Source organism: Maniola hyperantus, chromosome 3 (assembly GCF_902806685.2).
Source record: "Maniola hyperantus chromosome 3, iAphHyp1.2, whole genome shotgun sequence".
Lineage (NCBI taxonomy): Eukaryota > Metazoa > Arthropoda > Insecta > Lepidoptera > Nymphalidae > Maniola > Maniola hyperantus.
This window is the reverse complement of record NC_048538.1, coordinates 15,421,041-15,433,118: the sequence shown is the minus strand read 5'-3', so window position 1 is coordinate 15,433,118 and position 12,078 is coordinate 15,421,041. Positions and strand designations below refer to the sequence as shown.

The 12,078-nt window shown below is 38.0% G+C and overlaps 1 protein-coding gene across 3 annotated transcripts in view; it reads left to right on the top strand.

Moving 5' to 3' along the window:
- The first annotated feature begins 5,112 nt into the window (after positions 1-5,112).
- Positions 5,113-12,078, top strand: part of LOC117996763 (uncharacterized) — a 441,299-nt gene continuing 434,333 nt past the window's right edge. For all 3 annotated transcript variants that reach the window (XM_069509391.1, XM_069509395.1, XM_069509394.1), the window contains exon 1: positions 5,113-5,589. In XM_069509391.1, the coding sequence (XP_069365492.1) occupies positions 5,552-5,589 (38 nt within the window). In that variant the 5' untranslated portion in view covers positions 5,113-5,551. The remainder of the gene's footprint in view (positions 5,590-12,078) is intronic.

The following is a 12,078-nucleotide window of genomic DNA, read 5'->3' as shown; positions in this document are numbered from 1 at the left end:
CCATTGTTCCTACTGTATTGGTCACATTATTTTCCGTTGGTGTTTGTTCTCGCATAGCTACGCCTGTACCCGTAGTATAAGATTTTACGTCTCACCAAACGTTGCTAGAATTCGAGAGTCGAAACACAATAACATCAAAGTAAAATGGACCTAAACAGCCTTGAATTGAAGTCAAATATTCAACGCCACTGATTTTAATTTCGCAATGTTTCCGCTTGGAGCGCTGGCTGTAGAAGTGTAGACAAACTTGAGCTTTAAAACAAGGCACTTAAGATCCAGTTTACTGTAACGCGGAAGTATTTTGACTCTCGAATTTGGTTTGGTTTGGTGAGACGTAAAATCTTGTACTACGGGTACTGATCTATCAAAAAGATATGACATCTGTGTAAATATGTTTTACCTACTTATGAAGAATGAAATTCCTAGCTTTCTGTAGTTACTTGCATTGTGTGATGGTGTACAGCTACTTTAATAAAAAACCGGCCAAGTGCGAGTCAGGCTCGCACACTGAGGGTTCCGTACTACAGTCGTATTTTTTCGACATTTTGCACGATAATTCAAAAATTATGACGCATAAAAATAAATAAAAATCTGTTTTAGAATGCACAAGTAAAGCCCTTTCGATACCCCACTTGATATAGCTGTTATCTTACTTCGAATATTGAAAATATCAATTATTAGTTCATGACCACAATTTTTTTTTTGTGTGATCTAACCCTAAATTCACGGTTTTCAGATTTTTCCCCTAAAGTCAGCTATAAGACCCATCTACCTGCCAAATTTCATGATTCTAGGTCAACGGGAAGTACCCTGTAGGTTTCTTGACAGACAGACAGACAGACAGACAGACCAGACAGACAACAAAGTGATCCTATAAGGGTTCCGTTTTTCATTTTGAGGTACGGAACCCTAAAAAATCATCATCATCATGATCATGAGGAATGATCACGCACGAAACGTTTTGCGTCATCATTCCTCATACGCTTGTAAGGTTTGGATTACTCATCCACGATATGTGTTTCCTACCAATTACAACCCGGGTATCCTTAAAACAAGAGTGAATAGGCATCTTCTAGGTAAACGCGTCCCATCTTAGGCGGCATCATCACTTTCCATCAGGTATGATTGCGGTCAAGCGTTTGCCTATATGAATAAAATAAAAAAAGATCAACCCATCGCCGCGCCGCGCCCGGCTCACTGCAGAGCACGGGTCTCCGTCTCCTCTAGAAGGATTTGGCCATAGTCTACCACGCTGGCCATGTGCTGATTGGTAGACTTCACACACCTTTGAGAACATTATGGAGAACTCTCAGACATGCAGGTTTCCTCACGATGTTTGCCTTCACCGTTGAAGCAAGTGATATTTAATTGCATAACAGCGAAAAGTTTGAGCTACGCGTGCGCGGAATCGAAACCCCGACCTCCGATTAGGAGGCGCAACTCCTAACCACTAGACTCCATAATGTTCTCGAAGGTGTGTGAAGTCTGCCAATCCGCACTTGGCCAGTTTGGTAGACTATGGCCAAAACCCTTTTCACTCTAAGAGGAGATCCGTGCTCTGTAGTGAGCCGGCGATGGGGTTGATCATTTTTTTTTTTTTTTTTTTTTTTCTTTATTAAAGGGTTTGTTCAATCAGAACATGTCACCCTTGTAACAAATCACAATAGGTATGTATAATAATTATCTTCGTTTTAAAGTTAAATTAAATAGTTTATATAGCATTCTGGCCTCTCGCGATAATGGAGAGGCCAAAATGCTATTACAAACGCCAATATTCCTAATTTCTAAATTAAACATTATAAAAAAATTAAACCTTTCGACTTCATTGCGGGTACATTCCAAAAATATGTGATTTATATCTTCTCTCACTCCACATTCCGAGCAATTCGGGCTAGATGTCTTTTTCATTAGATAACCAAAAGTGTTTAGCGGAAGGTGTCCAGCACGAAGTCTTAAGGCAGTGACAATGTCACCCCTGCTCATATCAGCAGATTCAATCCACGAAACCCGTCCTATCATTGGTTGGATAGTCCTGTACCCAATGATATTAGAAGAAAATAGGTAGATACGTTATACGCGGACCGCAAGTGGCACGTTAAAACTAAGCTAATTAGCAAACCTGAGCTCAGTCGCCCGCTGTCGTCGCGCTATCGACGACGTCGTTGATAGTAATGTGTATTTTGTTTTCGTCTCCCAAAACAACCGAAAATGCCGTCGTGTGTGATGAGATTCTGCACAAACTACACAAGCAAGGTTTCCAAAAGTCAAGGAATCACATTTCATTCGTAAGTAAAACTATTTCTTTTATATAATTCGTATTTTTCACTTATTTAACAATAACAAACTCGTGCACGTTCGTGTAAAATGCAACTCATTGCAATTTCGACCTTATGTCACATGCCATAAGTACGTATCAAGTTATCGTTGTACGTATTTTAAAGTTTCCGATCAAAGAATATAAAATAAACAGATAGGTTTCTTCTGAGTATTGACAATTCAAATAGTGTGCATATTTCCTGTTTTAGGGAAGGATTTAATTTAATTTAATTTTTATTATTTTTGTTATAGCGGCAATAGAAATACATTCTGTGAAAATTTCAACTGTCTACTTATTACGGCTTACGAGATACAGCCCGCTGACAGATGGACGTACAGACAGCGGAGGCTTAGTAATAGGGTCCCGTTGGCACCCCTTGGGCACGGAACCCTAAAAACGAGCGGAACCGCGGGAAAAAGCTAGTTCGTAATATATTAAATACCACAGTATAAGGTTTTTATTTTACTATACAACTACAGTGTAGGCATAAATCGGCATTAGCCGAAAAGACTTTACGGTTTTTTTTTTTCTTTGGAGTTTCTAGTATACCGTCTCGTCCCGTCTCTTTTACGCTCGCATTATTAGGCATATATCCGTCCTTCTTCCACTCTTCTGTGCAGGACGAGGTAGTGCAAAATATAACCGTCTCTTTTTCGTGCGCAACTAAAGCTGAGGTTATTAGTTCACCGTCCTTTACTCTCTGTTGTGTGAGGTTAAAATACTATCTATGCGTTTATGTGTGTTGAGTCTTTCGGCGCTGACGCAGCGTGCCATTAATAAACATCGAATTTGATATAAGTAACCTATCTACCTCTTTTTCTTCTAATATCATTGCCTGTACCATATCCCCTTACTCAAAGATATCTCATCGAAATGTTCCCTCCAAATGCCAAGGCAATGCCTTTTTACCACATGTAAAACATCCGACCAGTAAGGTGTACAATTAAAAGAAATACCCCCTTCTACAGCTTCTTTGGCCAACTTATCTACAATTTCATTTCCAATCAAGCCGATATGAGCAGGTATCCACTGTAATAATACATTTTTTTTATTGCTTTTCAGCTTTTTTATAGTTTGCAAAATATTAAATGCTATCGGTGCCCCTCGATAGCCCAACGTACATTTGATTAAATACTGCAGAGCGCTTTTAGAGTCAGTCATAATGACATAATTACCTGATGACAGAGATTCTATGTAAGACAATGCTTCGGCTACGGCAATCAGTTCGACAAACATTATACTTATTATGTTGGATTTTATAGACAATTTTACAGAGATATTTGCTTGAGGGTCATAGAAGGCCGCTCCGGCGCCAGTGTGATCTTTTGATCCATCTGTGTAAATAATATAAAATTGATAATAGCTATTATTTAAAAACTCATTACACAATGCGACTGAAATTACTGTATTACGACTCCTTTTAGATTTTATATCTTTACCCATATTTATTCTTACTATATCTGACAAATCCAGACTGTTGACCCAAAAATCTAAAGAAAATATTTCCAACTGTTGACTCGAATTAAAACTTACTGTATTAAGTACCTCTAATAGTTTAACTAATAACGGCGTTTTTTTATTTCGCCAATACATATTTCCCTGACTACAAAAAAAATTATCTAATACATTACTTACATGATTATCTTTATACGATTTGGTTTTTAGCAAAAACTTGCCCGCCAGATAGCTTCTTCGAACATATAGTGGTTGTAAGTTCAGATCATGATGATGATGGTTAGAGCGATATCTATTTGAGTCAATATCCTATGATGTAGTGCCAATGACTTGCTATTAAGGGCCAGCTGGTGCTTATTAAAATTTTATTACAAATTAATTCAGCACCTAAGCAGTTGTGCGGCACAGAGTAAATTTTATTATAATTCGTTGGAATTTACTATAAATTTCATTTTTTTGGTATAACTGTTATCTTATTATATAAAAAACCGGCCAAGTGCGAGTCAGGCTCGCGCCATGAGGGTTCCGTACTATAGTCACTCACTTCGAAAGTTGAAAATACTTATTATTAGTTCATGACCACAATTTAATATTTTTTGTGAGATCTAACCCTAAATTCACGGTTTTCAGATTTTTCCCCAAATGTCAGCTATAAGATCTACCTACCTGCCAAATTTCATGATTCTAGGTCAACGGGAAGTACCCTGTAGTTTTCTTGACAGACAGACAGACAGACAGACAGACAGACGGACAGACAGACAACAAAGTGATCCTATAAGGGTTCCGTTTTTCTTTTCGAGGTACGGAACCCTAAAAAGGAAATGTTGACTGACTGATCTATCAATCAAACTACTATCGAGCCGAAAGGCATGCAGTTAGCTATTATGATGTAGGCATCCGCTAAGAAAGGATTTTTGAAACCCCTAAGGGGGTGAAATATGGGTTTGAAATTTGTATTTTTTGTATTAGGTACTTATTTCCATTTTTCGTGCTGAAAAATGTTTTAGGTACGTCGCATTCTTGCGATTCTTGCACCTCGTACCGCTCTTGCAGTGGTATACAAACAACTCTACCTAATGACGTAAGTCAAAATAAATATTGCAATTTTCCATTTTCCGGGCATTCAAGCCATTGAAGGTCACCTATAGGAGGCGCGGACGACTCCTCAAAATGGCGCCAAACGAACAGCTGACGGACTACCGCATCCGTTTCCGAGCACCTGAAGGCCAAGACCCAACTCATCCAGCAACAAATCCACCGATCAGGTGCAGAACTCGAAGAAAACCCTCGATTTTAACTCGATCCACTCGACGCGATTCGACTCAGTCCGCTCGCGGCGCTGAAATAGAGCGTATGTGTTACAGTAAACGATTCTAATGCATTTGTAAATCGATTACGAATACGAACAATCGATCGATTACAAATTAATTATTATTAATTGTATGATTAATTAAGAGTGGATTGTTATTATGGATATTTTAAGGCTACGTTTAAATGGACATTCAGCTGAGTCTTACAAAGTTATCGATTGTGATAATATCGATATAGAAAGGTTTTCTCTGGGTCACTAGGGACAAGGATATTTCTGTATGACCTAAAGAGGGAAGATAGTTTAGGGGATAAAGGTGCAATTATTCATGTGATCTGTTATTAGTAGGAGTCAGTGACCTAGATGTTTAGGTATTTGGTGTTAGTAAACTAGGTATTGCTTTGTGTGTGGGTGTTTCTGTGAAGTGGTCTCTGTTTGTTTTGGGATCTCGGTTTCGTAATATCGCCGATATGTTTGGAGTTTTGATGAAGAAGTGGAAACCTAAAAGGTGAGGCTATGATTTTTTGGCTTTGGCTTAGTTAAACATCTCCAAAAAAACACCGGTCAAGTGCGAGTCGGACTCGCGCACCGAGGGTTCCGTATTCGGGTATTTTTTTCGATATTTTGCACGATAAATCAAAAACATACAAATCAATAAAAAGCTTTTTTTACAATGTACAGTTTTTATACGATACCCCACTTAGTATAGTTATCTTACTTAGAAAACTTAAAATTACAATTTAAAACACATTTTAATTTTTTTCTTGTGATTTTCCGCAAATGCACGGTTTTTGGATTTTTCCTTTACTTGTGCTATGTCTACCCACCTGTCAAATTTCATGATTGTAGGTCAACGGGAACTACGCTATAGGTTTTCTTGATAGACACGACAGACAGACAAAAAAGTGATCCTATTGATAAGAGTTCCGTTTGAGGTACAGAGCCCTAAAAATGTGTGATGCAGCCTTGTAATTAAGTACCTATATGAAAATGTTTCCAAGAAGTTAATCTGAGATGTCACTATACCTATTTAGGATTAGCGATTATTATTCTTGTGTCCATTAGTAGGCAGGTGTTTGGGAATTAGTAAGGCTGGCCGCACATTGGCGACTTAGGCCCGGAGTATACTCCAAAAAAACTAATAAGTACTTACCTATCCACAAGAACAGTAAATTGTTGGACAGCTACCTCTATGGGGCTCTGTCATGCTAGTTTGCCAGTGCAACAGTGTGACGATCGCAATCACTTCTGATTGGTTGACGCTTGCACCAAGAATACCATACAGTCAGCCATTCATAACAAATGCGATTGTATCTAAGTAATTATGATTGATGTAGATTTTCGGTATCGATCAACTGTAAGCAACTGGTTGGTAACATAGACTTCATAAAATAACTTACTAGTTGCCTAAGCTTGAAAAAAATACTAACGTCTGGTTGCAATCATACCTGCTGGCAAGTGATGATGCAGCCTAAAGTGGAGCGCGCTTGCCTAAAAGATGTCTATTAACTATTGATTTGAAGTTACCTATATTAAAAGGGGGAAACTGCAGCTGCAAATGCATACCAAATTCTAGCGATCCAAGTTAGAAAATAGAAAGCAAATTATTGCGTACGCTTCCGTGGAATTTCGACTACTTACGTACGGGTGCAGATCTTAGCTGTAGGTACGTACTGCTACTTGAAATCTTACTTTAAAAATGTACAATGTTTGGTCACACACCACCCACGCAAATGGCAAACTTGTAACTTTTAGAGTTTTCTGGTTTATTTATTAAGTATAAGCAGTTCCCTAATTATCTATTTTTAAAATATTTGTGTGGGGTTTTTTACGTATTTATGTGCATCTGTACTAATAATAAATAAATAAATAAAAACGTTGGCAACAGCAAAATATCTAAAACGGTCACCGCATCGTTCAAGCGATATAGTATAGTGGCCAATGAGCGGCCACCCTTAGAAGTGTTTAAAGTAGGTAAGCAGTTACCTAAAGGTCTGGGATCACCTGCTTAGCTTCAGCTTGTAACAGCTGCTTCTATGGCTGCTTTAGATCGCATAGAACATTTTGTAGCTGTCACCACCTGCTCTATTTATCTAATTGCAACTTGTTAAGGCCCCGGTGAATGTGGATAGCTTAGTGATTAAGACCTCCGTCCGCCTCCTCTTCGGGAGGTCGGGGGTTCGATCCCGGGGCACGCACCTCTAACTTTTCTGAACTAGCAATTAAATATCACTCAATATCATCATTTAACAGTAAAGGAAAACATCGTAAGGAAGCCTGCATGCCTGAGTATTCTACAAGTTCTCAAAGATGTGTGAAAAGTCTGCCAATTCGCACTTGACTAGCATGGTGGACTATGGCAAATCCTTCTCATTCTGAGAGGCACCCGTGCTCAGTAGTGAGCCGGCGATGGGTTGATCATGATGAAGGCGTCGGCAGATGATCGAACTTGTTCGTCCAATTTGGCTCGGTCTGAAAAAATGTATTTTACACTTTTTGTGAAAATAATTTTTTTTAGATATGAGCACATATTATTTTAATATGATTAGCAGCCTAAAAATAGACTAGCATCATCATCATCATCATCATCATCACATCAACCGATAGACGTCCACTGCTGAACACAGTGGCACTACCGCGTTTGTTTGACAGCTACAATGTCACGATCGCAATCATCTCTGATTGGTTAATGCTCGCTCACTATTGGCCACAATGCATTGTTGCAACAAGAATCGCACAAATTCAGCCAATCAGAACAATTGAGATTGTAATAATGATTGATGCAGGTTTTAGACAATCGCCCCGCAGGTCTCCTGAATCCAGCGGCTCCCTGTGACTCATCTGATGTCATCCATCCACCTAGTGGGGGGTCTTCCAACACTGCGTTTTCCGGTGCGAGGTCGCCATTTCAGCACCTTGGGACCCCAACGTCTTATCGGTTTTACGAACTATGCGCCCTGCCCATTTTTTGCGTCCATAAAATTGTCATTCAATTATTATTCATCTAAGAACTAGTACAACATTGTATCTCTCCCATAACCGGGTAGACATTATTATGCTCCGGTTACACTAAAGAACAGGTACAAATAGGTAGATGTCTTAGTGTACCATATGCGTCCACACCTGCTTCTAAAATATGTAGGTGTCTTCTGTCACGGCTCTGTTACGAGTATTCCATACCTAGTACCTACCTACCTATAATATTATTATAAAGTGTGTCTGTGTGACTGTTACCTTTATGTATGGGCTAAAGTCTAGAGTCTAAACCACAACACACTTGTCATAAGCCGCGATTACCTACACCTCTACAGTACGCGGCCAAAAATAATGTACATCGACCTTTAGAAGCAGATAGCAGATTTGTAGAGCATCGTCTTTGTCGTTGATACCGACAAAACGTCATGTAGGTATGAGTGACAGAGACAACGCTCTACAAAGCCGAAATGTCATTCTAAAGGAAGATGTAGGTACATTACTTTCGGTCGCGTACCTACTGTAAGTTTTACACGCTTATGTAGCTTACGTAATTATACCTAGACATTTTGTCATACATTTGACATGCATGTAATCTGCGTTTATCAAATTGACGCAACCGGAAATCGAATCTCACATTTCTTGTATTGCGAGAATTCGCTATAGCTAAATCTAAATGTATGTTATAAGTAGGTCGTTAGTTATAACATATGTAAATGAACATAAATGTTTTTGTTACCTTGCAGTTTAATCAGCTAGGTACTGTTATCGGATTTCGAAAAATGCTGATGCTCATTGCTTATAACAATAACATCGAGATCGTATGTCCTGCTGAATAGAGGTATTGTATACACACGTGTTTTATCTGTATTTATAACTAGCTGATGCCCGCGAGTTCGTCCACGTGGAATTAGGTTTTTAATTTTTTTTAAATCCCGTGGGAACTCTTTGGTTTTCTGGGATAAAAAGTAGCTATGTCACTCTCTAGGTCATGCAAAAAATCACGTCAATCAGTTGCACCCTTGCGACGTGATTGAAGGACAAACCAACACTACCCTACACTACTATGTCACTCTACAGGTCTTTATCTATACCCATGCAAAAATTACGTCAATCCGTTGCACCGTTGCGACGTGTGTGAAGGACAAACCAACACACCAACAAACAAACACACTTTCGCATTTATAATAAGGGTACTGATAACTAAAGACTAATTAATAAAAGTCGAGGGCAAAACAGGGGCAAAACTATTTTTAATTATTCTTTTCTAAAGCATTTGAGTATTTACTTCACAGTATGGTACATAGATTTTTAACCGACTTCAAAAAAAGGAGGAGGTTCTCAATTCGCCGGAATCTTTTTTTTTTTTTTATTTTTTTTTTTTTTTTTTATTTTTTATGTATGTTCCCCGATTACTCAAAGACGCCTGGACCGATTTTGAAAATTCTTTTTTTGTTTGAAAGGGTATAGTTCAAAGTTGGTCCCATTTAAATTTGGTGAAGATCTGATGAACATCTTCGAAGATAGATACTGGAACTCCTCAACGGATAAGAGTAAATTGCTCGCGATCAGTGTAATAGCTTAGTAAACAGTAGATTTTTAACCAGTCATAGCATAATTCCATGGGGCCACTAAAAATTGTGAAATAAAAATTTTTTACAAAAAAAATAAAAACCGACTTCGATACACAAACACTAAAAATTGAAAAATAATTTAATTTTTTACCGAATATATTATGTATACAAGAGTTAATATAGTTCCATAATAATATTTTTTGGGGTCGGTGCCAATGAGGTGCCATTGTGGAGTCTCATAAAAATATGAAGTCTAGACGATTCGCGCAGCTAAAGCTAATTGGCACCGGCACCAAAAAGTATTACTATGGAACTGTATTAACTCTTGTATACATAATATATTCGGTAAAAAATTAAATTATTTTTCAATTTTTAGTGTTTGTGTATCGAAGTCGGTTTTTATTTTTTTTGTATTGAACAACAAGTAACATTTAATTTAATAATAACCAGCCAAGTGCGCGACACACTCGCGCACCGAGGGTTCCGTACTCGGGTATTTTTTTTTTAATTTTGCACGATAAATTAATAACTATTTTGCATAAAAATAAATAAAAATCCGTTTTAGAAACCCTCGAAAGATGAGGTCATTACCTCGCACACAGAGAATAGAATAGCGTGTGTTCGGTTTAAAATACTCATTAAGTTTTTTACGACTGAAATTAGTAATAAAGCTCATTATTTAAATTAATAATTTAATGAAACCCATAAACTACTCTTGCTGTAAAACAAAGGTGGGAAAATCTGAATGTGTTGGTACTTGATAGGTACTAAAAAAGTGGAAGTTATTAATACCTACTTCTTTAGGGCTAACCCTGGAATTGTCGCGTGAGAGCTGAAACTTTAAAGAAAATTACTTCATTTTCTTCGCTTTATTATCGTACCAATTTTCGCCATAGAGGTTTGTGTCTGAGGGGCCGACGTCTCAACACAAGCTGAGTGGCCTACCTGGTCGAGGTGTTGCACTGCTGTACAGGACGATCCGACACCATGTATATGATACCTCGAATGAACATTATTCTATTCTATTCTATTCTATTATATTCTACACCACAAAGCATCGTCAAGGTCTGCAATCGTACTAGTAGTCGAAACTCCACGAAAGCGAGTTTCTAATTCGAACCACTAGGATAATATATAAAACGCATTTCCGGCATCAGATTTCCTCTTCATTTCACGTAGGTCTAGGTCCTAAAGGTACAATGAATAGAGTAAGTACCTTAAAGGATTCTATTCCTTGTTTCGTTTATCAAAATTTGTGAATGCTCAATATTTGGTTACAAGTGAATGCTCAGTTTTATCTTTATTTTATTTTATTGTGAGACAGGCTTGCCCTTGAGGACAATCATGCCTTTTTAATGCTTTTACTCGTTTAGGTCGTAACTAACTATAGGCATTTATTAGGTACTAGATGATGCCCGCGTTCGCTTGGATTTAGGTTTTTAAAAATCCCATAGGAACTCTTTGATTTTCCGGAAAAAAAAATAGCCTATGTCCTTCCCTGGGATGCAAGGCTTGCAAGTTGTACCTCGTTAAAATCGGTTGAACGAATGGGTCGTGGAAGGCTAGCAGACATACAGACAGACAGACACACTTTCGCATTTATAATATTAGTATTGATCAACCGATGAGAAAGTGTGGAGCGATTGTTTCATTGATCGTTCATTGCTTAACCTCAAAATCAAACAATGCGCGGAAGATTTGCGACACGAAAAACCCAAACAATGAGTGAATGAAAGACGTGAAACAAAGGAATGAATATTAAAATGTGAGGTTAGCCGTATAAGCTATCATAACATTTACATTTTCACACGTCTTCACAAATCTAAATATGTAAAAAGAAAAGGTGACTGACTGACTGATTGATCTATCAACGCACAGCTCAAACTTCTGGACGGATCGGGGCTGAAATTTGGCATGCAGATAGCTATTATGACGTAAACATCCGCTAAGAAAGGATTTTTGAAAATACAACCCTTAAGGGTCTAAAATAGGGGTTTGAAGTGTGTGTAGTCCACGCGGACGAAGTCCCGGGAATAAGCTAGTTTTTCAATAAATTTGTTTTTAACAAAAAAGTAAAAAAAATCACATTGCCGCCTCAATTTTTTTAATTTTTTTTTAAATAGCCAGTGTCACTCGGTATCATGCAAGGATTCTAATGATACTTCATACATACAAACCTTTCAAAAATTAAAAAAAATACAAAGTCTTATTTCTTGTACAGAACCCTTCGTGTGCGAGGCCGACTCGCACTTGACCAATTTTATTTTGGGTAGTCGTGTAAAACTGGGAATTTCCTGATTGACTCCCTATCACCTTTTAAATGGGTTAGAACTCGGCTTATATTTTATCGGTCGTGGTGTTATCAGTATCAGCGAACCAGTCACACGTGAACGACTAGTATCTGTTGTTATCAGCCGTGGTTATCAATTATGTAGGTAGTTAGATTTCTT